The following is a 27228-nucleotide window of genomic DNA, read 5'->3' on the forward strand; positions in this document are numbered from 1 at the left end:
GCTCTCAGTGTTTGCTGATATCAAACTGGTATTAGGACCAATGTAGGTTAATCTTTGTAGTGATACTCACTCCTTTTTATTTAGACCTGGTTTAATTCTGGTATAGTTGAGTATTTGTATATAATCCCTGCAGCTGTCAGACTCTATAACAGGGGTCACCAGCCTTTATAAAAACAGAGTTAGATAAAACTGTGAACAGTTTGGTTCATCTTTAGTTAGATGGTTCTATCTTGATAAGCTATGTCTTCTCACAGATTCATTTTTCAAAAATATTAATGATTTAAGCAAGGAAAGGGCTACATGTCAGCATACAACTCTTTATTTCTATTAATGTCTTACTTCATTCCTACCTGATTGACATGTTTAGGAATTATGAGTGATTGGCTCACTGTAGTTGTAAAAGTTGCTACCAATCAAATTATGATATGTTAAAGTTAAAACAAAACACAACTGTTTAGTGTCATTTTTGTTGTAATTGATGTCTGGTTTGTTCTGTTCCCTAGTGATGGGTAGGGATGGGTACCAGTATCGCACCGGTTCTGACCCTTGAAATAGTAATAACACAGTATCCTCAGCAAAGATGAATTAAACAAGTTTTATTTTAATGGAAGTTTACTTCAAGTCTTCAGATTTTTACTGTCTTTTATTTGATTACTTTAAAGTATATGATTACATTAGAGTAATTAAATAAAGACAGTTTTGATGGAGCTCCTGACCCAGCCCAAGCTCTCTATGAAGACGAGGAAAAACTCCCCTGGGGGGGCCAGATTGACGGGAAGAAACCTCGGGAAAGCCCATTCAAAGAGAGATCCCCTTTCCTGGGATGGCTGGGGGGGTTACAGGAATTCCAAAACACTGAAATTTAAAGTGGGCCAATTAAAAAAATTATTTCCTGAAAAAAAGCAAGGTAATTCATACATCACACATAAATGATAACGTCTGAATTGTGTGTGTTTGTGTGTGTGTGTGATATGCTTATCTCAGCCACGTGTGATGCTGTAGCTCCTCCAGCGTCGGCCGCGTCTCCGGGACTTTGGTTAAACACGCGTCCAAGAAATCCCGGCAGTCTGGAAAGAAAGGAAAGAGAAAAAACATGAAGATGATAGTTCCAGTGGTCCAAGCCATCAGTCAGTCTTGAAGTGTGACGTTTTCTTACTTTTGGACAGATGTCTTTTGAATTTCAGGCGCTTTTTGAGGAAGCTCGTGGTGTTAAAGTCTCCCGCATGAAGCGCTTCGTACAGAACCACTCCCATTTGCCATACCGTGGTGGGTCCACACCTGTAGCAACTGCGCCCGTACCACTCGGGAGGGGAGTAAATTTCTGTACCTAATAAACAGACACAATTGCAATTTCTTCTAAAACAAAAGGCGAAAATTGTGACATCTGTGAAGAGCAAGAGCAGAATATGTTACCATAGAAGACGCGGTACTGCGACTGCTCCTTAACAAAGCAGCTCAGTCCAAAGTCGATGATACGAACACGCGGTACATCTGAGCCGGTCTCAATTAGAATGTTCTCACTCTTGATGTCCCGGTGAAAGATGTGTTTATCCTCCAGGTGCTTCGCAGCATCAACCAGCTGCTTCAGAATGACCTGGAAATAGAGCAGGGCGATATGACCAAAAATATTTATCAAGATATACATTTGAAAAGTTGCGATAACGATATAACTGACGATATAATTGACACTAGACAAAATACTTTACAACTCCACAACTATTAGTGCAAAAAACCCCATCAATGTATTTTCACTTAAACAAGCAGCTGTTTTTTTATGTCCATTAAAGTTATATAAAAATGTAACAGTGCAAATTCCTTGCTGACAGTTTAACCAAAAGGCATTTCCAGTGGAAATTGGCCGACATATCCTCAGCATAACCATGTATAATATCCACAAAACTTAAAAAGAGGTTATACACACACAATACGGTAATATAATGTTGAGGTGCAGTACGTATCACTCCGCGAGGCGCCTGCCTACGATAGCCGTAATGCTCCGACAATCCATCGAGCGGTGCTGCTTTGTAGCTTAGCAAAGTCGCCGTGTACATAAAATCGTTTTGAGGTCAGTAAACACAACCAGAATTCATACATAAGTCACACGGGATTATAAGGGGCACTGTCGAGTTTCAGAAAAATCAAAGGATTGATTTTAAGTGTGCCGTATTTTCCAAACAACACGGTAATAACGACGCCCCGCTAGCATTCGCTCCCAAAAATTGTGCTTTGTTGTGTATCTGACGGACGAAAGCTAAACCAGTTCCACACCACTAAAGTTGCAGCATTTTTACAAACCAGTTCTGGTTCATCCGTTTCATTCAACGATCCACTTTCGCTCTTCTCATTGTGCGTCATCGTTTTGAGGTCAGTAAACACAACCAGAATTCATGCGGCGTCACCGCCATGTGCGTATGTAAACAAAGGCACTGCGCATGCGCGTTTTACCCATATTCTATCGCGATATTTCATTTTCCTATCGTTGCCCAAAATTACCCCGGTATTACCGTGAATGGTATGATATAGCCCAGCCCTACCTGGAAACGATGAAAAAGACAATAATCAATCAATGGGTTAATGTTTCTCTAACACTCTGTGCTTTGATTGAATGATGTACAGTCTAAGACTCTTCTAAAGCAAGTCAACTTGCCTTGGCCTTGTCCTCTGGCAAAAATCCTCCATTTTCTTCTATATATTTATCCAGGTCCACAGCGGGGACAGGTCTCTCCATCACCAGGATCAGCTCTCTGCCAAAGTCAAACCACTCCAACAGAGACACTGGGGCTGATGTTTCCACTGATCCATCTGCTTCAGCTGCAAGCTTCAGCATGATGGCAACTTCCACTGACACATTCTTCCCGTTATCATCCTGAAATATTTCAACAAAGTGGATGATGAGGCACAGACGTTCCACAGGTGAACGCTGCATGCAATCCACTAATGTAAAAGCAATTCAAGTCTTGCATATTTACCTTCACTTTGCAGTACACTTTCCCCTTTGGGATGTGTTTGATGGCCACCTAAAAGACACAGGGCATTGATGAGCATTTCCTCAGTATGACATAATTAAAGGTGTAAAACAGCTTACGATATTATCCCTTATCTGCGTTACTGCCTGTCTTACTACCACCATCTGAACACTTACTGGTAAATGATCCTTTATGCGGTAGCCAGCAAACACTGCTCCACACCCTCCTTCTCCAAGCCGGTGCTCCTCCACGTATCTCGCTTGGAAGTCACCTAAACAGACAAACACAAATTGGGTTTTACTACAGCTGTCACACAAATTACTCTCTGCTGTACCCTAAATGTTCATTTTGCTCTTCACCTGAATATAAAAGCCAAGCTGCTTGCTACTTACGTTTCTGTTCAGCCACTGACTTTTTGGCAACAGTTTTGGTTTTGTCCTGGTCCACTTTCTTTTTCTTAGGTGGGTCCCTGGTGTCTCCCGCAGCTTTCCTTTTGCCAGCCTTTTTGTTTTTACTGCAGCTCTCTGAAATCTCTATGCTGCAGTCTGCAGATGTGGAAAACACCAAAAGCACGTCAGCTTATTAGATAATAGACACAAATATCTCCCAAACACTAATATCTTCAAACTAGCAACCAGATGTACACTTAATCTACCCCTCACTCAACTAATTAGCCTACCTTTACCAGTGTCCAACCAGGAAGATGCCTGCCCCTTGTCACCGCTCACATGGTCAAGAAGTTTACGCTTCTTTGCTGTGTTGGCTGTCCCCGCTTCATCTTGTTGGACCTTTCGCTTGACTCCCCTGACCACATGAGCATCTGAGCTGGTGGAAGGACCAGCCTGCTCAGTGACCCTCCTTCTTTTTATGGGGGTCGTTTTTTCAGGACTGGCCTTTCTTTTAGCCATCCTGCTCTTACAATCTATAAACAACAACAACACATTAGTGAAAAAGAGCGCTCGACATCAGGACTAGAAGGATTTTGATGTCACTGAATTTTTAATTAGTATTGCTTACAATATAATAACAAGTTTATCCTTTTGATAAAAAACACACCAACACGAGTCCATCTACTAAGTCTAGATACTGATGACACTTGTTGCTCTGTTTTCACTGCTCAGTCCAAGAATAAACTTGTCACATTATTTTACCAAAAGACAAAGTGCCCCAGTAACCTTTCTTTGATTAGACATGTTGCACTTAGGTTAGTTTCAATCAAAACCAGGATTTAAATCCTCTAAAAATGAATCGTTTTATACACAGAGCCTCAACATTGTTAGAAATGTCGATTCTGTTATTTGGGGGATTTTTTTTTTTTTACTTACTTTGATCTCCTGGATCTTTCTTATCTGCCTCAGTCGTAACTTTTCTTGTTTCCTTTTTCATCTGAATTTTTTGAGAACTTTTAAAATAGAAAATGTCACCTTAATGAGTGAATAGTCCTTCAAATGTCTGGATGCTTGACTTTTCTAACTAAGCTGTATAAGTCAGTTCTGTAAGTGAGCTTTAAAAGTAAACTCCGGAGACTATGGCAACACAACATTAGAACCTTGCCTTTTAGTGACATCACTAAAAGGCAGTGTCCCAAGTAGTTTAAAGAAAAACACTCTGGCAGACAAAGCCATAATATTTCATATAATTCAGTAATTTCACATTAAACTTTCTTTCATTATCCTTTCATTATTTGTTTAACCCTTTAAGACCTACCATAGAACCAAGTTCGCCAGAGCTTACTTTATATTTTTACATGCTGTAGTGCCATTTTTGGGAGCATTTCAAGTTGCTATACATCAATACAACTGTTATCAATCAATCAATCAATCAATCAATCTTTATTTATAAAGCACTTTTCATACAAAAAAAAAATGTAGCACAAAGTGCTTTACATAGTTAAAAGCAGCCCACCCCACCCTCTAACTCACTCCCCGCACTCTCATTAACATATATGATGTGAATACACACATATCTTCCCCCCCCCACACACACACACACACACACGCGCACGCACACACACACACACACGCGCACACTTAAAGAGTAAAAATTGGGCTGGGCTCGCATGAGCCAAGTGAGGAAACATTATAACAGGGAGCCGTCTGCACCGGGAGCCGGTCACAGACCGCAGCCTCCTGTCATGGTCCTGGGTCGTGTGACCCAGCCCAGTCAACACACATATGTGGGGCCCAAATAGGGAGCAGCAGGGCTAATATTTGGGGCCCACTTGGGAAACCCAACTGGGGTCCAGCTAATTTTGTCCTCAGTTTCCATGGTGGCCCCAAATATGTTTTCCTAGATGGGTTTATGCTGGGTCCCAGATAAGCCCCAAATCAGGCCCAGTCAAAAAAAATATGTGGGGCCCAGATGGGTAGAAGCAGATCTGATATTTGGGGCCACCTAGGACCCAGCTAATTTTGTCCTCAGTTTCCATGGTGGCCCCAAATGTGTTTGCCCAGATGGATTATTGATGGGACCCGGATGGGCCCCAAATCAGGCCCAGCCAACAAATGAGTATGGGGCCCAGATGGGTAGAAGCGGGTCTGATGGTTGGGGCCCACTTGGGTTACCCACCTGGCACCCAGCTACTTTTGTCCTCAGTTTCCATGATGGCCCCAAATGTGTTTTCCCAGATGGGTTAATGATGGGTCCCAAATCAGCCCCAGACAATAAATGAGTATGGGGCCCAGATGGATAGAAGCAGGTCTGATACTTGGGGCCCACTTGGGTTACCAACCTGAGACCCAGCTATTTTTGTCCTCAGTTTCCATGGTGGCCCCAAGTGTGTTTGCCCAGATGGAATTTTGGATAATGTAAGTAAGCTATAATTTAAATCACCTGTACAACAAAGCCAGTTTATCTTTTTTATTAATACTGATTACTATGAAATTTTAAAACAGTATGCTTTTTTATATAATACATTTTTTGTTTGGAGAACATGTTGACAAAAATGTCCACAGTATACACAAAACAATAACAAATAAATGTTATACCGTTTAAAGGAAAAACAAATGCAGCAAACCACAGCTTCTCACTCATTCACCAATCCATTGGTCCTGAAAGAAATAAAATAAAATAAAAAATTAGTGCATTTTCACAAACAAAATCAGATTTGCGATAGTACTGAAGTTGTTTTGGAGGTTGTGCTGTTCAAGTTGTTTGACCTCCTACATTGAACTCTTTGAAGACCATGAGTATTCATGGAAACAGAAAAGCTATTTACAAAATGATTTACCAAGTAGGCACTCAAAAATTAAATTAATGTGAAACATTTTACCTTAAAACATTTAAGACAAATGTTTAAAAGATGTCTACATAGTTACAATGATAACTGGTGTTGTGGGCTGTCTCAGTGATTGGCACAGAGCTTAGAACAGGCAAGTGGTTAACCAGTTTTTTGCATGGTACAGCACCTCATAATGAACACAAAACAAAATAGTAAAATGTAACAAGGGCTACATCTACCAAGGAGAAAACAGATTCCACTTCTTGAGGTGTGTGCCAGGCGGGCGCCAATAATTTTCATGTAGGGCTGCCACGATTTGTCGACTAGTCACGATTACGTCGACTATCAAAATCGTCGACGACTGATTTAATAGTCGACGCGTCGTTTGAAGCTTTGTAAGATCACAAAAGACGCAGGAATAAGTGGCAGGATTTAAGAGTGTAATAACGGACTGAAACAGAAGATGGCAGCATTGCATGTACAAGGATGCCAGCTACCATTAAACCCCGAAGAAGAAGAAGCAGCTGTGTCCCAGAATTCATAGCGCGGCCCAGCGCAGTTTCCAACAATGGCGGCAGCTAGTTAGTTTTAATGTTACTCTTATTATTCTTTCTGGGTCACAAAATAAACGTTTAACATATTTTCAGGCGAGAATGTAGCTGTGTAAACCTCAAATATCTGCTCAGTTTATCAGGACACCACATATTTTCGAAAGCGCTCCGACGTTTTCGGAGACATCTGTTACCCACTAGCTCGTTAGCGAGCCGGGGGCTAGGCTCACTAGCGCCGTGAGAACACCGGACTCCCCGCAAATCGTTTTCAAACCCACCGCCGTCTTTCGCTACTCAGGTTAAATATATATGAGTCACTTAGATAACTTAAAATGTTATTGTTTGGCTTTTTTTTTTTTAGTATTTTATTTGTTCCTGAGTAAATCAGTTTGTCTGAGATTAAAGTTATAGCTTTTACACAGCTGAATAAACGTCAAGCAGACAACTGATTATCAGAAGTGTGAGATGCTCCAGAATATACTCCGGTGTCCTGTTATATTTTAGATAGCAAGGAGTTTATTAAACTTCACCGAAACAATCTGCAAATTTAATTAAAATTGAATAAACTATCATCTTGTCTTTATTTTTAGTTAGCACAGACCATAAACACTTAAAGCTGTAAGCTAATGATAGTTATATAAGAGCAGATGCTGCTGGTGCAATAAGCTGTAGTTTTACGTCCAATGGATGATGATCTGATTAGTCGACTAATCGCAAAAATAATCGGTGACTAGTCGACTATCAAAATAATCGTTTGTGGCAGCCCTATTTTCATGTAAATCAAAAATAGGGCCATCAGATAAATCAGTGTGTTACTAATTACACTGGAAAAAATAGAGGCTGGCTCTGGAGTTCCTGGAGCTTATTCACATTCTGTGAGCAACCAAAAAACTGTTTAGTGAGAGACTTCTTCAAGTATGCTACAAGCCAGAAAGAAACGTGGTCATTCCTGCCAGCAGCCACCAACCTCCAGAACAACATGAGCTGATGGTTTCATCTCCACAATTTGTACAGTCTATCTAAACCACGTGTCAAAGTCAAGGCCTGCGGGCCACATCCGGCCCGGCATACATTTATATCCGGCCCGCAAGATCATTTTATATAGATGTACTATTATTGTTATGCATGGCCCGGCGATATGAGGCGCTAATAATATACAAACTACAGATCCCATAATGCACCGCTGAAGCCTCCTTGCTGACCGCTAGGCTAACTGGGAACATTCCCGCGTCAATCAAGTCAAACTTCTGTTATTGCGAAGCTAGCCGCTCACAATGGTGGAGAGAAAAGTTGTTTCTGAATGACTGCAGCTGTAGTGAGCATCCGTTATTCAAACATCAACAAAATATCTTACAACTAATGAACTTACCATATAGCACTTCAAAAACTTTAAGCCCTCGAAATTCCCGCTTTCCATGGCACCCAACGAAGTTATATTGCCTGGAAAGAGCATTGTCCATAATGAAGGCCATCATTCTTCTTGTGGCTTCATCAACAGTGCTCCCTCTGATCTCTGCCACAACAGCAACCTTAGGACACGCAAGGACAATAATTTTACTGACAGTAGTACCATCAGTCACACCTAAAAGAAAGCAAGCACAGCTACACAGTAATTAGGCTCTATAATATTGATGCTAATTGACTGAGAAAGAGTTAGGTGTCAAAGTCAAACACTGTCTGATGTGAATGCAAAGAGCTAAATGATTCACCAAAAGTAATTTCTTAAGTTTTGGGTTTGGCATGGCACAACTTATAACTAGGTAATGTTTGGAGAAGTTATTTTATTAACAAAAATAGCAACTTTTGTTCAGCTCTCCTCCCACTCCTTCATTGCACTGACCATGTTCGAACAAACAGCAACTTTCCTTGATCATAACTGCTAGCATGAAACACAGACTGATTGAGGCATTAATCATTGAATATTGTTATTACATCATTATTATTTACCACTTCTTTTAGGAAGACAGGGTCTGCCAGTTTTTGCTCCAGTGCTGCCACATCTGCTACTGTCCGGATGGGAAATACAGCACCCTCGGGTAATACTGCAGCAACTGGTCCATCACGTTGTGTAAGGAGAGACTGTAGCATTCGACTGTGGACCCTCTGAGTGTCCTTAATGTCTTCCAGGAGGGTTAGAACACGTACAAACATGCTCGTATTGGTGGCTTGTAGAAGTTGTCTTGGAACTGGTTGTGAAACCACAGATGAAGGAGTTGAGGGTTGTAGCGGCTGAACAAATGGATGAGTGATGTTCAGGAAGTGAGTTTCACTTGAATGTCTATTCTCCATTGCTGATGGTGGTGAGGTCTCTGGCTGTTCCGCAGTGTTGTCCCAATCCTCATCAGAGCTCGACGGGATCACTGGCCTTAAAACAAACAAACAAACAAAATACAACAAACATACACACACAAATAAATAATAATCCAAACACATAATTTAGGGTACTGGTTAGTCCTACAAACTAAAAACATTAATGTATATAATGGCATCAAAAAAAAGTCTAAAACAGATTTTTAAAAGTCAACAAATTATAAAGCGCTATTTTGAAATCATATCTTTTTTTTTTCTTTTTTTTTTTTTTTCTTTTTTTTCTAAATGACATCAGAAACAGCAGTATGCGACATTACGTGATGGCAGAGCTTCAGTTCATCCTTTGTCTTTTTTTTTTTTTTTTTTTTTTTTTAAATAAATAGGACAGGGGGAATGAATGAGAGAAAGAGGGGGAGAGAAAGAAAGAAAACCAAAGGGGAGAAGAGACGGTGAGAAGGGGGGGGAAGAGAGAGAAAAAAAAAAAAGAACTCCTGGGTCACCTGTATGGAGAAAAAAAACAAACAAACAAAAAAAACAAACAGAGGAGACAGCAAACAACAAAGAGCAACATAATAATAGAGAAAACAAAGCACCATCACAATAAACTAGCTAGTCATAGATATCAATATTTACTAAATAATAAACGATATTGTGCAGCACGCAAGATAGACAGCGCACAGTGTGCTTTGAGGCAGCAGCAAAGAAAGCTTTAGTCCGCGTCTGTGAATACCCATGTGTGCATACCTGTGTGGATCAGCATGCTTGCATTCCAAAGGTTTCTCCATGTAATGATCTGCTAGGGAGTGTGGGGGGGCCACAGCCCCGTCCTCCAGGGTGTGAAGCGGGTATGGAGGAGATCAAAACTCCAGACATCCAGAGGCCCCCAGAACACAAGAGACCATGGAAGACCAACAGAGGGGCAGCCGCGCCACTGTTCCAGTAAGAGCTGAGGAGAGTCCCAGATGAGGGCTCGCCCAGCAGCCGCGGAGCAGAAGTCAGGGGGAGTTGCAGTGACGCGCCCGTGAGCTCCGCCGGCCCCCAGCTGTGCCTGAGTGACCGAGCCCCAGGCCGAGAGGCCGGGGGCACCCCACCTCCAAAGGGGCCCGAGCGATTTTGAAATCATATCTGAACCTGATGAGCAGCAAGGCAAGTGTCTGCTAAAGAAACTGTCAGGTTTTTTTTTTCTTATAATCTCAATAATTTTTTGCTTTTAAGGTGTTTTCAACACAATTACCTCCTTTTCCGCTTCCCTTTCCCAATCTGCTTCCAGAATCCAAATAAATTCCACCAAGGAAGGTTTCTAATGGGAAGCAGGAAATGCTGTCTAAAGGGCCAAACTTCCGTACATCTTGAGCTAGGTGTATTAAAGAATGTATATTATAACCAACAAAGTCAAGACCATAAATCAAAGCAAAATCTTTCACAAACTGCTTCAAAACATCCTCTGCATAATCACAGTCAGTTATCAATATACAAATCAGGACTTAGATGAATTCTTGTAGATACAGATAACAGTATAAAGTATCTATACATTTGGCTTGGTATATTATTCAGTAGAACTGGGCTTGTGTAAAGCAAAACTTGTCTCAATTCAGTTGCTTTCTACGTGCTAATTTCAATGAGAGACCTTGGTTTCCTTGCAAAACTTTAAGGAAGATATTGCCTGACAGAAACCATGAATGCTGAAATCAGTTAGAATTTGCGTAGACTGTCTGCATTTTCGGGGACTTTTTAACCAAAGATAAATAAGCTTGCGCATTACCCCCATATCCCACACCCAGCTCGTTCAAAGTGACACCCCAACCTGGTGCTCTTTGTTGGCCATAGCACAAAGTTTCATCAGTCCTTTAGTCAACAGAAATTTCATGATAACATAATCTTTAGCATGTTCATCGCAATCGTAGTGCTCTTCCTCAAGTGTTTTATTCTCAAAAGAATCAGAGTACAATATTAAGTCCTGATGATGCTCTGACTCATTTTACTGTGAAACGAAACTAAAATGTTCAACAACTTTCTGAGCTCTTTGTCCTCTGAGATTGCTCCATTGCTTTCTGAAAGACAGCTCACAGATTCTGAAGCTCCAGGTTTCATCACTCTCCAATCAAAATTCAAAATTAACTGAACCAGCAGCAAAAGAAGATCCAAACTACGCTTCACATTTGATAAATACTGTCATTAATTCCCTCTTCCTGTCTTGTTTCCACCACGATTGAAAAAAACAAACAAAAAAAAAAACAAAAAACATCATACTTCTTGCACATCTCTCTCGTAGTATACTTCAAGAAAAGTTTCCCCATCTGAAATATGTTTTCCACATTATTCCCTTGCTTATTATACATCAGTGTACAGTTGTGCTTAGCGCTGTTGTCAGTTGTTTTTTGTGCCAAATTGCAAAAAACTCACCTTGTTCACTAATAAAACCTCTAAAAAAAATTTCTGTAACTTTGCTCTGCTTTACTTCAGCAGCATCAGGTAATGTTCATATATTGATTCATGGTTTTCTTCAGTTTTTGTTCAACTGCAGAATATTTCTAAGGCTATCTGATTTAAAAAGCCACTCTAGGAAAATCTCCTTTTTTCTGTGTTTTATCCTCAGTTACTTTGGCATAAAGATATCTGCTGTGATGCTTACACCAGCCTTAAAAGCTGTTGTATTACAATAAAAGACCCTGACATCACTTTATAAAGTAACAATTCTAATTGTTACAAACTCAAAAAAAGATTCCTACAAGTATATTTCTGGCATGCATCAAATTTTAAATAGAAATGAATTTTGAAATATACACTGCTTCTTATGTCAAAGTCTGTAAAAAGAAAGAAAGAAAGAAATCACACATAACCCTTGCTACTATTCACTCCACTGTCCAACAGCAAAATCAAACCAATATACAGATATTAATAACATATTATTGTAATAGTGTGACTATGCAATTTATAAGTAGCCATAGTCATAATCAAAACAACAAACATCTCAAGTTTTGAGATAATTGCTAACCCTCCTGGCCAATAACCACACAAGCTGTCCATGCAGGAAGGCTGATAAAGGAGCATGCACAAAATTCAAACAAATTTAAGCCATAATGAAACAAATTAAAATAACAGCGCGCATGCACAAATAAGGCATCAGACAAACACTTAAAGATCACAGATCTTTAGGACCACATCCAAAGAGCAATTGCTTTTTTTTTTTTATAAATAAATAAATGTGTAGATTCTAGCCAAATATACATTACAAAAAGGAAAAAAGGAGGGCCACAGCAATCATAGTAAAAGGAGTTGGCACTGTGGCCCTAACAAGACCGACCAGTTCTGCTTAAATAATCAGTTTCCCTCATGTACAGAGCTTGCACAACAGTAAGAGGCAGATTCTTGAGTCAGTACAGTATTTCTGATGAAGTTCTCACTAAAACAACTACACATATAAAGTTGCATACTAAAGTGTGTATAAAAAAAAAACCCCAAACAAATCAAGAATACCTATATTTTCTTTTTTGCTTTTTCTGGAAAAATGAGAACAATGGCAAGAAAAATGATGATTATGTCTTCTACAGAAATAGAGTGCTCACTGATCTGCCTCTCTGACTGCTGTGCATGCTCCTGACACAGGGGCAAAAGCTGGGGACTAGTTGCTCATGACCATGGCCTACCCTCCTCACTTAGCCGTGAGGAATGAAGCTAATAAAGACAACACCAAAGCAATTTTGGTTGCTCTGATAGTGAAAATACCCTCCCATATTCCTCCTAAAAAACTAGAACTTTGTTAAATTGGTCTAATACAGTCCTTTATTAATACTAATCATAGAGAAAAACCAAGATAATGTTTAAGTACAACTTGATGTTAAGTACACGCAGTAATTAATTTTGGTGCTAGTTAAGCAGTATACAGGACACCAGAAAATGCTTTCAAACTGAAAATTGGCTAAATCCAACATTACCTAAAAATTTAAACTAGCTTAGCCTTGCCTGAGTGCTAGGAAAAAGTTCGCCAGCACTTGTGCCATACATTACTTTGCAGCATCATAACTTTGTAAACATTTCATTTATACTTAGGGATTCAAATTAAGTCAAAAAGTTCTTACCGTTAGTGCAGAAAATAAGTCCGTAGCTCAAAGATGAACTTAATCCAAAAATTGCCAGCTTAACTGTCAGCTTTGTCCAAGGGCGCGAAATGAAGAATGTTCCAGAATGGGGGGACGAGTTTGAGAAAACCTCGTGATATTTCATGAAATAACGCGAGATTTCGAAAAGCACTCCTACATGGAGTGAAATTTTTTTCCCACTCAAATGTAAAACCATTTGTTTTATTTTATTAAGCGTCTTACAATTTTAAGTCACATCTGTTCTTTGTGTTTCACTTATATTAATATATTTTATATGTATATTTTGTTATTAATTAAATATACATATGCTGCCTCTGGCATAATTTATTATCAGTTATTTCATCTTAATTCATGTTTATACTTACACATGACTAATAATTATACTTAACTAAGATCGTTAAACTCAGTTGCCTGTTCATGCAACTTCCCATATGTTACCCATATGGTGCCCATAGAACATAGCCCATCTGGGCTGGCTCAAGTGGGTCCTACTTGGCTAACCCAGGTGGGTCCCAGATTGGATGCCCATTGTAAGCCCATCCCCACTTGGAACCCCCATAGCCCATGTGGGGCCCACATACTGGTGTTTACTGGGAGTGTGTTATGCTTAACCTATTTTGATGTTTATTGTTTGCTTAGGTTCTTTAAGGTAGTCCAGTCCTTTTTGTAATTATGTTACCCTTGCATTACGTCTCCCTTGCCCTTCGTGTGGTTATGTCTGTGTGTCTTGTACTGTCAAGTTCATGCTGTCAGTTATGTCACCTCCCCCTGTACTACGTCTCCCCGGTTCATGTCTCATGTTTCCTGTTTTACTTTGAAGGCCTGCATTCACTGTCTGTGTATTCAGCTCACTCCTCCTGTCCTGTCGTTAAGTTCATGTATGTCAGCTGCGTTCCCATGTGTGGCCACTTCCCCTGATCATCCCTCATGTGTATTTAGTCTCTGTGTTTCTTACAGTCTGTGTCGCGTCGTCTGTGTTCCCACCCTCCGTGTTTCCATGCCTGGTCTGTTGTCTTCCAAGCCATTGCCATTTGTTTGGAAGTTGTGTTTTGATCGTGTCCTGTGGATTTTTGAAATTTGGCCATCAATTTCTGGAGCAAAGACTACTCACATTGTTGGAACTTTTGGTACAACCCTGTCTGGATTACGACTTTGATACAGGATATTGGACTGGACTAACTGAGTTAACGAGGTAATTGCAGGCTAGCCAACGCGTTACCAGGCTAACAGCTGACTGAGGAATCAGCTGACTGAACCTGCTACCAGGGTAACCAGATAAAATGGGGCCGAAGAGGACACCGACAGCTGAGGAAGTCGAGGACATTAAAAAGTCCCTTGACTTCATAATGGAGGAAATTTCTACTATCAGGTTGCAGCAGAAAAATATCATTGAAATTGTGGAGGAGGTAAAGCTCCTCCGCATCCAAAATGCCGAAAAAGATAAAAAGATTGCATACCTGGAAAGTAAGGTCGCTGACCTGGAACAATACTCCAGGATAAACGACGTCATCATCACTGGGCTCCATATTAAACCCCGGTCATACGCTCAGGCGGTGACCGCTGACAGCAACGAGGAACCTGGAGAGCTTGACATTAGCTCCACGGAACAACAGGTGGCTGCTTTCCTGCGGTCCAAAGGGATTGTCCTGGACTGTAACTCTGTCGAAGCATGCCACCCTCTTCCCAGGAGGAACGGCAACATACCGGCTATTATATTAAGGTTTGTAAATCGAAAGCACAAGATTACGCTGCTGAAACAAGGAAGAAAATTAAAAGGATCTAATGTCTTTATCAATGAACATCTAACCAAACACAACGCTGAAATAGCCAAAAAAGCGCGACACCTTAAGAAGCTGGGAAAAATCCAAGGCACTTGGACGACGAACTGCAAAATATTCATTAAACTAAACGGATCACCAGAGGAAGCCAAAGTTCTGACCATTAAAAATATGGCGGATCTCGAAAAATATCAGTGAGCAACACGATCTGGACGGCAAACAAGGTAACAGACAACCACACACTCACTTATGACACACACTGGAAGGAAGAACTCAGATACATCTGGAAGAATCAGCTGCATCAGTCAGACAGTTGCAGAATATGATCAATTGGAACTGAAAACATTTAACTATATGGATCACAATACACACGACTTGGAATATGAAATAGATCCAGACAACAACTTTTTCTCATCTAACAATTGCTGCTACTATACAAATAAAGACTACAATCAGAGGATTAAAACTGAGAATAAATTATCAATTATCCACTTTAACTGTAGAAGTCTCTATGCTAATTTTAGTCATATCAAAGAATATCTTAACCAGTTTTCACATCCATTTAGTGTCATTGCCTTATCAGAAACTTGGATCAATATGGAAAAAGGAACAGACTTTGAACTGGAGGGTTATGAATTCACATTTATAACTAGGTGAAACAAAGGAGGAGGAGTGGCCTTGTATGTGGACAAATCCTTGAAATTTAATGTGGTGGAAAAGATGACGATGGTGATTGATAATGTATTACAGTTGAAATTTGTAAAGAAAAAAGTAAAAATGTAATCATTAGCTGTATATACAGAGCTCCAGGTAGTAGTATTGAGACATTCAAAGACTGGATAGAAGAAACATTTATTGAAATAGCTCGCAAAAAAGTCTTCATTTGTGGAGACTTCAATATTGATTTGCTAAACCCAAATAAACATAAAACCACTGAGGAATTTATAAACACAATGCACTGTATGAATCTATTCCCTAAAATTACTAGACCTACCAGGATTACATCACATTGTGCAACTCTCATAGACAACATTTTTGCAAATGACATTGAAAATAAGACTAAGTCGACTCCTGATTAACGACATAAGTGACCATCTTCCAATTTTTACAATCTATGATAGGAATTACAAGATCAATAAAATGGACAGTAAAAAAGAGTACAGACGAGTAAGAACAGAAGAAAGAATGAATGCATTTAAAAAAGATTTATTGAAGGAAAACTGGGGTGAAGTATATCAGGAACAGGACGTTAATAGTGCTTATAATAAATTCCTTAGAATATTTACATTGCTGTACAATACCAACTGTCCAATAAAGCAATATAGTAGGAAACAGAAATATATGGACTGTCCATGGATAACAAAAGGTCTGCAAAATGCATGTATAAAGAAAAATGCTCTATACAGAGAGTTCTTAAGAACGAGAACTAAAGATGCTGAAATCAGATACAAAAGATATAAAAATAGGTTAACTAATATACTTAGATTTAGTAAAAAGGAATACTATAAGAAGCAATTAGATATAAATAGAAATAATAATAAAAGATTATGGGAAATCCTGAACAGTGTTATAAAATGTGGGACTGGACAAAAGAACTATCCCAAGTATTTCATTTGTAATGACCATGAAGAATACAATATGGATGTTGTGGCAAATAGTCTCAATGAATTCTTTGTAACTGCTGGACCAAATTTAGCAAGAACAATCACTCATCCTGGGAAAGCACAGGAAAAACCCGATACACTGATTGACAGAAATCCATATTCTATGTTTCTCACAGCCGTTGATGAAAATGAAGTTCTTGAAATTGTCAAAAAATGTAAAAATCACAAATCTTTGGATTGTAATGATATTGATATGATAGTGGTTAAAAGAGTCATTGAGGCTATTATAAAACCATTTACATACATCTGTAATTTATCATTTCAAACTGGTCGATTTCCAGACAGAATGAAAATAGCAAAAGTTATACCTCTATACAAATCTGGAAACAAACACCATTTCACAAACTACAGGCCTGTCTCTTTACTACCTCAATTCTCAAAAGTTCTTGAAAAACTGTTTAAAAACAGACTGGAAAAATTTATAGATAAACATAAACTACTCACTGAGAGTCAGTACGGATTCAGATCAAGCAGATCAACATCATCGGCACTATTAGATTCAATAGAATACATCACAAATTCCATAGACAAAAAGCAATATGTGGCTGGGTTATTCATAGACTTGACAAAGGCATTTGACACTATAGATCATGATATATTAATAAGAAAACTGGAACGTTATGGTGTCAGAGGGGTAGTTTTAGATTGGGTCCGGAGTTATTTAAGTGACAGAAAGCAGTTTGTGAAAATAAATGGTGGTTGCTCCTTATGTATGGACATTGCTTGTGGTGTACCCCAAGGGTCAGTTTTGGGTCCAAAATTCTTCAACTTGTACATTAACGACATCTGTAAAGTGTCCAAAGTATTAAAAATGGTTCTCTTTGCTGACGATACAAACATTTTTTGCTCTGGTGATGATCTGCAGAATTTATTGGAGGATATGACTAATGAAATAAGTAAAGTGAAGTTCTGGCTTGATAAAAACAAATTATCATTAAATTTGAATAAATCTAAACTTATGTTATTTGGAAATAGTAGTTTAAATACAAATGCAAAGATTCAAATAAATGGTGTTGATATTGAAAGAGTCAGTGAAAATAAATTTCTGGGGGTAATAATAGATGAAAAACTTAACTGGAGAGCTCACGTAAGATATATTCATTCCAAAGTATCACGAAGCATTGCAGTACTAAACAAGGCAAAACAGGTATTCGACAGAACATCACTTCATATTCTCTACTGTTCACTGGTTTCACCATACTTAAGCTATTGTGCAGAGGTCTGGGGCAATAACTATAAAACCACATTACATTCACTTTTTACTCTTCAAAAGAAAGCAATTCGAATCATCCACAATGCAGGTTATAGGGAACATACAAACTCACTATTTTTGCAGTCTGAAATATTGAAAATTGACGATATAGTGAAATTCCAAACAGCACAAATTCTATTCAAAGCAAAAAATAAAGAACTGCCAGGTAATATTCAGAGTATGTGTTTTTTTTTTTTTTGAAAGAAGGAAGTTATAATTTAAGGGGTTTTTGTAACTTCAAAACAATGAAGGTACGTACTACAAGAAAAGGCTTTTGTGTTTCTGTTCAAGGAGTGAAACTATGGAACAAACTGAATATGGAATTAAAGCAATGTCCAAACATAAAACTGTTCAAAAAGAGTTATAAAAATATGATCTTCTCGATCTATAAAGAAAAGGAAAATATTTAAATTAAGTGAATGTCTCTATTTAAAAACAAACAAACAAAAAATTCATGATGTGATATTATAGTGTATAGTATATCAGAAATCTGTTCACTATTTTTATTACAAATTATATCAGTAAGGAAGCTGACTAAATATTCACTGATAATTTATGGGACAGGGGTGGGATTAAATAAGTGTATACTTCTTCCCACTCCCTTTCAACATGTAAATTAATCAGAATGTTTTTTGTATGTAATTTGTATAGTATATATTTTTTTCTCTCATTTCTTTTCTAAATGTACTTGTATATTGTTCACATGTTGAAATAAATTACCTATCAATCAATCAATAGCCTCACCATAGTTTGTTCCCAGTTTAGGTTTTTGTTTAGCCACGCCATCCCTGCTGTATTTGCACACCTTGTTTTCAGCCATATTAAAGGCTCGCCTTCTGTTAAAGCTCACTCCCATCTGTTCACTTGTGTACGCACCTGGGTCCATTACACGCATTCTCCACTCGGTCCGTCACAGCAGACTGTGACACCTCCAGGCTGGGCACACAGCAGGAGGGAGGCCAAGGAGCCCCCCAGCCAGGCTGAGAGGACCCCCAGAGACCCAGCAGCCACAGTCGATCACAGCCCCGGTGCAGAGAGCGCCCTCTGAGGAAACACTGGAGATATGACACAATAGGATATATACAGGGTAAAATGATAAAATAAGAACAGGATACAATATAAATATAGAGTAAGAAGGTTAAAAAATGAATAAGAATAAAATCAATAAATATTAGGTAAAGTCTAAATTAATAATAGAATAACAGGATAGAATAAATAAGCATAAAATAAATAAACGCTAAGTAAAAGCTAAATTAAAAAGGTGGGTCTTGAGCCTGTTCTTAAAAACATGTACGTTCTCTGCGGCCCTGAGCTCCTCCGGCAGGCTGTTCCACAGACGAGGACCATACCACTGAAAAGCTGCCTCTCCGTGAGTATGTGTCCTGACTTTAGGGACAATCAAAAGGCCAGCACCAGAGGACCTCAGGGTCCGCGAGGGTTCGTATGGTAAAAGCAGATCTGAGAGATAAGAAGGCCCAAGACCATTAATACATTTAAAAACCAATAAAAGAACTTTAAAATCGATCCTGAAACACACGGGGAGCCAATGCAGCAATTCTAAAACCGGTGTAATGTGGGCCCGCCCTCTGGTCTTCGTCAGCACACGAGCTGCCGAGTTTTGCAAAAGTTGTAAAGTTGAAATATTCTTCTTAGGAAGACCAGAGAGCAGGGCATTACAGTAATCAATGCGACTGGTAATAAAAGCATGCATCAGCATCTCCGTGTTGGCCCGAGAGAGAATAGGGCGGACTCTGGCTATATTTTTTTTAGATGATAAAATCCAATTTTGGTTACATGTTTAACATGTGGGATAAAACCAAGCTCAGTCAAAAATAACACCCAGGTTTTTCACTTGTAGCGAAGGACATAGTGAAAATGCCTGTAATTTAGACAAGAGTTTCTCTCTCTGAGCCTCGGGACCGACGATTAAAACTTCAGTTTTGTCCTGGTTAAGCTGTAAAAAGTTTTCTGCCATCCAAGATCGTATATCTAAGATACAGTTAAAAAGGGCATCCATTGGTCTGGTGTCATCAGGAGACACGGAGATGTACAGCTGCGTGTCATCAGCGTAACTGTGGAAGTTCACTCCATGCCTCCTGATGACACTGCCGAGAGGGAGCATATACAAATTAAAAAGTACAGGGCCTAAAACCGACCCTTGAGGCACACCACATGTCATTCTATGGATCTTAGAGGAGCATGTATCCATACTCACCATAAAAGTTCTGTTAGAGAGATAGGAAGTGAACCAGTTATGTACAGCACCAGAGAGGCCCACCATGTGTTTCAGTCTGTTTAAAAGAATAGCGTGGTCTACTGTATCAAAGGCTGCGCTTAGATCCAGTAGCACCAGGACTGAGAGCTTTTGGGAGTCCCAGTTACATCTAAGATCATTTAAAACCTTTAGGAGAGCCATCTCTGTGCTGTGGTTCACCCTAAATCCAGACTGGAATATCTCCAGGATCTGTCTATCATTGAGAAAATCAGTAATCTGAGTAAAGTTTTTCTAAGATTTTACTTAAAAATGGTAAGTTGGATACAGGTCTGTAGTTATTAAAATCATTACAATCCAAATTGCTCTTCTTCAGAAGGGGCCTCACCACCGCCGTTTTAAAGGCAGCAGGGAAGACACCCAACTGAAGAGAGCAATTCATCATGTATAAAAGCTCAGCCTCAAAAAATCCATAAAGTGTTTTAGATCCAATCCCTTCTTCACTCTTTAAAAGACATGTGGTGGGTCTCACTGTGGAGAAAACTTTCTGAAGGTTCTCAGCATTAACCAGGACAAAGCTGTCCAGTGTCTCCTCAGGTACAATCGAGCCATCAGATGTGTTTACAAACATATCGCGATTAGATAAAATATCAGATCTGATGGCGCTGATTTTTCCCCTGAAGTGGTCTGCAAACTGCTCGCAGAGTGAGTCTGTGGGGGTTCTTTGGGAGCAGTTAAAATCAGGGTTAAATAAATGATCTATGGTGGAAAAGAGGACCTTGGGATTATTTTTGTTATTACTGATTATTTTGGCAAAGTATGAATTTCTTGAGTTCCTTAGTGTATTATTGTACATTTTAAGTTGCTCGCAAAATATTTGATGGTTGATAGTATTTTTATTTTTCCTCCACCTCCTTTCTGCTGCCCTGCAATTTCTTTTGAGTTTTTTGACTTCTTCGTTTCTCCAGGGTGATACGTGTTTTACGTTAATCTTTTTGGTGGTGAGTGGAGCAACGGAGTCAAGGCTTTTCTTCAGTTTGCTGTTGAAATGATTAAAAATCAGATCGCAGGGTGCAGGTAAAATCACAGGGGGGCATTCGTCTAAACCCTGGTAAAATTTGCAGCCACTTCAGAGGTTAGATAGCGCCTCCTCACAGTTCGCACCGAGGTCTCCCGCTGAATAAAACCGGTGATGTTAAAAAACACACAGTAGTGGTCAGAGACAGCCAAGTCAACAACAGAGGACACGCTGGTGGACAGCCCATGGGTGATGACCAGGTCCAGAGTGTGTCCTCTGTTGTGAGTCGGCTGCGTGACGTGCTGGGTAAAATCCAAACAGTGAAGAATGTTTAAGAATTCTTTTGCTGCAGGGTCAGAAGGATTATCTATGTGCAGGTTAAAATCGCCGGTTAAAATTATCATATTATAGTTTGAATGTATGTTTGTTAAAAATTCTGAGAATTCCTTGATAAAAGCAGCGCTGTCTTTAGGTGGTCTATAAATTGTGACAGATAAAACTGGAGGGCTGCTGAAAACAATAGCATGGAATTCAAAAGTGGTAAAATGATCAAATAAAATTTGTTTGGAGGTGAGTGTGTTGTTGGTTAAAGATGCAGTCTCACCACCTCTCTTACCACTTCTAATAGAAAAAGAGAAATTAAAATTTGGTGGGGAGGCCTCAGTGAGAACAATTGGTGCATCCGAGCCCAGCCATGTTTCAGTTAAAAATAAACAGTCAAGTTTATTATCTAAAATTAAATCATTAATAATAAAAGACTTGTTCGACAGAGAGCGTACATTTAAAAGTGCCATGCTGATTGAGACTGGTGGATTTTTGACAATAGAGTTGGATGGATGTTGATATTTTTGAAGAGGCCGGAGGTTATTATTGTTTTTGGAGTTACTGGATTTATGATAATTCTGTTGCTCTCTGTTTGTGATTATGACGGGTATTGTGTTGACTGTGGGAGAGAGAGGTCCTAGTCCAGAGTTTTGTGTATTACTGTTAAAAGTGGAACAAATATAGGAGCTGGGACCAAGGGGACATCAGTCAGTGGCAGACGGATCAGCGTGTAGTGACAGGGCGATGTGCGGGAGTGCTGTACGCCAAATGCCAAATTGGCGGACAGCAAACGGCGTCCCCAGGCGTTGAGGTGGAGCCCGTCTGCCCCAAAAAGATGCCTCCTCTCCCAGAAGGCATCAAAGTTGTTAATAAAACCCACGCCGTGGGAGACCCAGGCGGAGGAAAGCCAGGTGTTAAGGCTGAGCAGCCGGCTGAAACGGCCTATCCCTCTGCCACAGGTGGGGGTGGGCCCGGAGATAAAAGCACTCACCTGCAACTGACCAAGGAGGCTGAAGAGTTGGAGGAAGTCCAACTTCAGCAGCTCAGATTGCTGTTTGGGGATGTCATTGGTGCCGATGTGGATGATGAGCCGGTTAACCTGTGGGTGGGATGCCAGAATGTTGGGAATTCTGTCCACTATGTCAACAACAGTGGCTCCCGGGAACGACAGCGTGAGCGCCCCCCTCATCCGCACGTTCCTGACGATGGAATCCCCGAGGACCAGCGTGGAGAGAGGAGGTGCCACCGGGGGCTGTTGGCCATCTGAGACGCCCGTGCCGCGACACCGGGGGTGTTCAGATGGAAATGCGCCAGCCGGACTGCGTGAGTGACTCCCAGGTAGCCGCGCCGTGGGTCCTCTTCTCCGAGGAGCCGGGGTAAAGCACAGCTCTCCGCGGTGAGTTTGCACCACAGCGTCGGGTTGCCCGCCGCGACTCCGGGGGCGTAGTGGTGGAGATGGCGCAGACCTCAGCGACACAGCGGGATGGCGAGGGCTAGCGGTCAGAGGAGGAAAGTCCACAGGATCCAGGACATTGAATTTATTCTCCAGTACTACCGCGCCGGAGGGGTGAGGGTGCGAGAGACGGATCCTCCTGCCCCCTCTGCAGCCACCACGCGTCTCAGCCACGGTCCATGGCGCTGGTTGGAGTGGAGTGGAGCTGACCAGAGCCTTGTGTCTGGCCCCTAGCTGAAACCAGGAGTTCTCGTCCTTGGCAGAAGCACCAGCGACGCAAGTTGAGAGCCTGTGTTGACTGTTGGCGGGATCTTGGGACACAGCAGCTGGATGGTGCACTGTGTCGGCTAGCTCAGCGCTAGTAGCGGTGGTTTGAGCTTTGCCAAGGAGGATCGTGTCAAGTTCGCATTCAGCCCCCTGGATTTGGTATAGCGTGGATATCCTTTGTTCCAGCTCGATCACTTTTTGGCTCAGGTTGATGCAGCTTTCACAGCTGGATGTTGAGGTAAGTGGTGCCATTCCGGAATCTCGTACCGGCGACAGCGTCAAAAACAAAAATAGAAACTGCCACTTTAGCCTACGTTAGCTAAAAAGTCAGTCGTGACGCAGCAAAAAAAGCGTTTCAGATCAGTATCCAGCAAAAGTCGAGTCAAAGAGTCCAGGAGTGTCGAGCACGACAACAGGACGCCCATATTTTAATAATATGTATGCATTAAGTCCATAGTAACTACATTAATTGCAAAAAAGTGCAACAAACTACAAAAAAAATTGAAAATCGTTTTTGGGTTTTTTTTTTTAAATATATTTCTACTTGGAGAAATTTAAGAGGCTTATCCCTCAAAACTTTAAATACAAAAAAGTTGCAAAAAATAGTTTACAACAACAGGAAATTTATTTTGAGTGTCTTAGTTTTATTTTTGAGATACACCAATTTTTATATACTGTAGGAATAACGACAAACAATCCTATGATGCAAATTTGCAAAGAAAACAGCATGTGCATCAAAATAAACTATTTTAAGCAGTGCAATTCGAGTTCTAAGCATCCCAGAAACTATTCAGAAAAGCATAAAGTCAAACATGACTTATAAAAACACCAGTATAGGCTCTTAAGGCCTACAAGTAAAAAAACTACATTTTCCGCGAAAATGATGTCTCTTCCGGTTTCGGGCAGAAAATGGTGGACATGCAATCGTTCGCATTGACGTCTGTTTCAATGTGGGAAGTGTTACGAACAGCTGATCAGATCGGCAAAGCGTGTTTCTAGAATATTATGTTTTTGTTCCCGCAAGCTCTTTTCATGCAATTTTTGCAAAGCTTTATGTGGAAGGAAACCGTGACTTAGGACAAGCTGATGGCATAAGATTTAAGTACAACTCTGGTTTCATATGCAAAAAAAATTATTGCGCTAGCTTACGCGGTTCCCGGTTCTACAGGGATTTAAAAATAGTTACGCAAAACAGAGCGTGCCTGCTCCGACCGGCTTTAAAGGGTTAAACATGTAACAATCGAATTGCATCTTTCCATTGCCAGCCATCTCATTTTGTACAAATCCAGCCAACTCTTCCAAGTTTGTGTATTTTTTAAACCCTTACAAGAATTGAAATGTGTCCCAAATATCTGTATCCCATCAGAGGCAAGTTTCCTAAAGGAGAGGTAGTAGCTGCTCCACCATAGGACCAGTAGGACCTCCAGCACACAATGAACACTTAATTAACATTAACACATTTATTAAAACACAATTTTAAACAATAACCCTTTTCTTTTAGTGTGTTTCAATTTGTTCCTACCGCGCCATTGGAACGGTGTACTATCCAGTAACAGCATCCAGCTGGCAGAAGCATACACCCGCAGCAAGGAGAATCTACCAGGCAGGATAGCACAGCGGAGTCATCAGATGAGGATTATCATGAAGTGGTTCATCCAGCAGGAACAGGATACCAAAAGGGGAGAGAAAAAACACAGAAAGCATAGTCATGACTAACTCAGTGTCACTAACAGCTCATCTAGCAGTCTTAACATCATAAGGATACAGGCTGGTCCATATAAAAAATATTAACAGAAAAAATAAATGCTGTTAACCAAATTTTCTTAGGCAAAAACACATAATCTTGATATTTGACCTTGTATCAGCCGCCATATTGGAAAGGTAGCCAGGTTTCCTTAGCTGCTAGCTTGCTAACAGTCTGCTATCCAGCCCGGTAATAACTTCATTAACATTTTTTACAACATTTAGCTTTCTTCCTTAACAAAAACATCGCAGTTGTGGATTTGAATCTCGCTGCAGCATAATAAGACCCAGAACATTCAATTTGAACATGTGCTGCAAGCTAACTCCCCAGAGGAGTTCATGCAATGGCCAATGCCTGTCGGATTCGGCTCATGACTTCTCTGTCTAACAACACATTAAAACATCAGTTTCAAGTACAAATGTTTCATAAACTTATCTACAGCGACTCATATTAAATGTACCCAAGTTTCCAGCTGGCAGTGGGCACAAGAACAACACTCCTCATCAGATCAAGGGAGGAAAAGAAAATTCTAGAGCTGGGCTGGGTGGCTGCTATGCTCACGGCATTGTGGCATGTTCAATGACTGCCAAATAATCAGAAATCTCATACTTAATTAATGACTATCAATTGAAACATATTTACTATACCTCAAAAAAGTATGAGTGTACCAATTTTAATTGCCCATTGCAAATATGGTAAGTCATGAGGGTGCTAACCATGCTCTATGACTCTATGACTGTATGACTGACAGTTTTGCTATGTACCAAAATGTCAGTTATGTTTAATGCTATAATTAAAAATAACTTTACTTATATTTTAAGATAGGTATGTTAAGATGTGGGAATGTTAAAGCATGAATATTAGAGACTAATTAGTATATTTTAATGAGTCGGTTTTTTGCACTGCAGGAGTCACTTGGCTGAGTGACAAAAAGGTTCTTCCCACTGAAAATGCTATGTCCAGATGAACAAAATCCACTTTTGGGGATGTACTTACCTGGATGATTGAGCATGTATCAAGACAATGAGTCATTTACTTCAGTAAAATTGTAATGCAACAAGCACAAAAAATGGGCTGTGTGTATAAAAAAAAAAAAAAAAAAAAAAAAAAAATCCGAACTATAGCACCGACTTTTAAATGGCAATCAAGCCCAATAAACAGTTTCTTTTGTTAAAAGAGGGGCCTAATGTCCTCCACAGTTATGTGAGATGATAAAGCCATACAGAAAATGATTACTTCAAGATATAGCTGCTAAAAGTCGTTCTACTACCGAATTACGTGTATGTATCCTCTCTTGATTTATTTCCAAAGTTTACTCACTTGATTTGGATTACTGAATGGAACCTAATCATTTTATTAATCTATACACACAGAAATAGCCACACAAACTAAATTAGTTGGTCAAATTTTATTCAGACTTATTGATTCTTATGATAAAATGTAATTATATTTTAATCCCACAAATCTCTTTTTTCTTTTTATGAGAGCTCACACACTTAAAGGATATCCCAAAGTCACACATTTTACAACAGCAACCTCATTTTATAAATGCAATACACTAAAAAACAAGGGGAATAAAAGCAAAACATTAAGAGCTTTTTACAGAATAAATTGCATGACTGCAGTGAGAAAGCAGTAACATCACGACAATGTCAGTAGGGACTGGGGAGAGGGTTTTAGGAAGGATTCGAGTGCCAGGTCTTACAACTGCAGCACAGATCATAATAAAATTGCTATTTGCTTGGGTATTACCTTCATGAATGACATCCATATTAATAGGAAGCAAATTCTGCATCTTCAAGTTAGGATTTTAAGGGGGATAAGGGGCGGGGACACCAACAGATGTGCAACTTCTACTAAAGCTTTAGCATAGGAGTAATACTAATGATTCTTGACGCCAGCGAGGCTGACAAAGTGGTGAATTTCCTATTACTGACATCATTTAGAAACTAGGGTTTGACTCCTGCGTGAGACCGTAATTTTCTTTACTTTTCTTTATTTATGTAATTTTTGTTTTCACTGGCAATTTAGTGTTAGGTTAGGACAAAAAACAAATTAGGAAGGTTAAAGACAGAACATTACTAGATTGTGGTTTTAATTAAAATGTAACCTTTGACAATGCTGAACACATGAGAAGCTATTAGGCATATCACCCAATTTGTAATATTCCTAAACATTTCTTAAGGCAGACAAGACACTCCTGCTCACTCCTCCCCACCCCCAACAACAGCATCCAATACACACTCAACACAAGGCTCCAGCCTGTCTCTCTCAACCACCCAGGTTAGGAGGGAACTGAGGAGGATTAATGGCAAGAAGGCAGCGGGCCCAGATGGCATCAGCTCAAGGGTCGTCAGGTCCTGCGCGGA

General features: G+C 39.9%; 3 protein-coding genes and 1 long non-coding RNA gene across 5 annotated transcripts; 1 reads left to right on the forward strand and 3 right to left on the reverse strand.

Annotated features, from left to right (window-relative positions):
* Nucleotides 1–581: 581 nt before the first annotated feature.
* On the reverse strand, nt 582–4491 carry LOC146691103 (serine/threonine-protein kinase pim-1-like). The gene is made up of 9 exons (XM_085434386.1): nt 4292–4491; nt 3646–3888; nt 3359–3511; nt 3143–3237; nt 2970–3017; nt 2648–2866; nt 1414–1594; nt 1157–1327; nt 582–1067 (listed from the first exon to the last, which is right to left on the reverse strand). Exons 1-9 carry the CDS (start codon nt 4350–4352, stop codon nt 976–978), a joined length of 1263 nt encoding a protein of 420 aa, XP_085290512.1. The 5' UTR covers nt 4353–4491; the 3' UTR covers nt 582–975.
* On the reverse strand, nt 3825–13459 carry LOC146691104 (uncharacterized). Of its 2 annotated transcripts, none has more exons than XM_085434388.1 (6): nt 13127–13459; nt 9792–10401; nt 8685–9102; nt 8107–8266; nt 5954–6016; nt 3825–3888 (listed from the first exon to the last, which is right to left on the reverse strand). In XM_085434388.1, exons 2-5 carry the CDS (start codon nt 9830–9832, stop codon nt 6000–6002), a joined length of 636 nt encoding a protein of 211 aa, XP_085290514.1. In that variant the 5' UTR covers nt 9833–10401; nt 13127–13459; the 3' UTR covers nt 3825–3888; nt 5954–5999. The 2 variants fall into 2 exon arrangements, with proteins under 2 accessions (XP_085290514.1, XP_085290513.1); XM_085434387.1 differs by lacking the exon at nt 3825–3888 and adding an exon at nt 4307–4368 and having other exon boundaries at nt 13127–13458.
* Nucleotides 13460–14037: 578 nt separating this feature from the next.
* Nucleotides 14038–16971, forward strand: LOC146691105 (uncharacterized). The gene is made up of 2 exons (XM_085434389.1): nt 14038–14867; nt 14975–16971. The coding sequence occupies exons 1-2, from the start codon at nt 14428–14430 to the stop codon at nt 14994–14996; spliced, it is 462 nt and encodes a 153-aa protein (XP_085290515.1). The 5' UTR covers nt 14038–14427; the 3' UTR covers nt 14997–16971.
* Nucleotides 16972–18313: 1342 nt separating this feature from the next.
* LOC146691106 (uncharacterized) lies at nt 18314–25416 on the reverse strand. The gene is made up of 3 exons (XR_014915528.1): nt 25320–25416; nt 24638–24711; nt 18314–18896 (listed from the first exon to the last, which is right to left on the reverse strand). It is a non-coding gene; the product is annotated as an uncharacterized LOC146691106 (long non-coding RNA).
* Between the last annotated feature and the right edge of the window lie 1812 nt (nt 25417–27228).

This window comes from Copadichromis virginalis, linkage group LG16 (genome assembly GCF_057382275.1).
Source record: "Copadichromis virginalis isolate Kocher_CV1m ecotype Utaka linkage group LG16, C_Virginalis_male_GT1.1, whole genome shotgun sequence".
Classification (NCBI taxonomy): Eukaryota; Metazoa; Chordata; class Actinopteri; order Cichliformes; family Cichlidae; genus Copadichromis; species Copadichromis virginalis.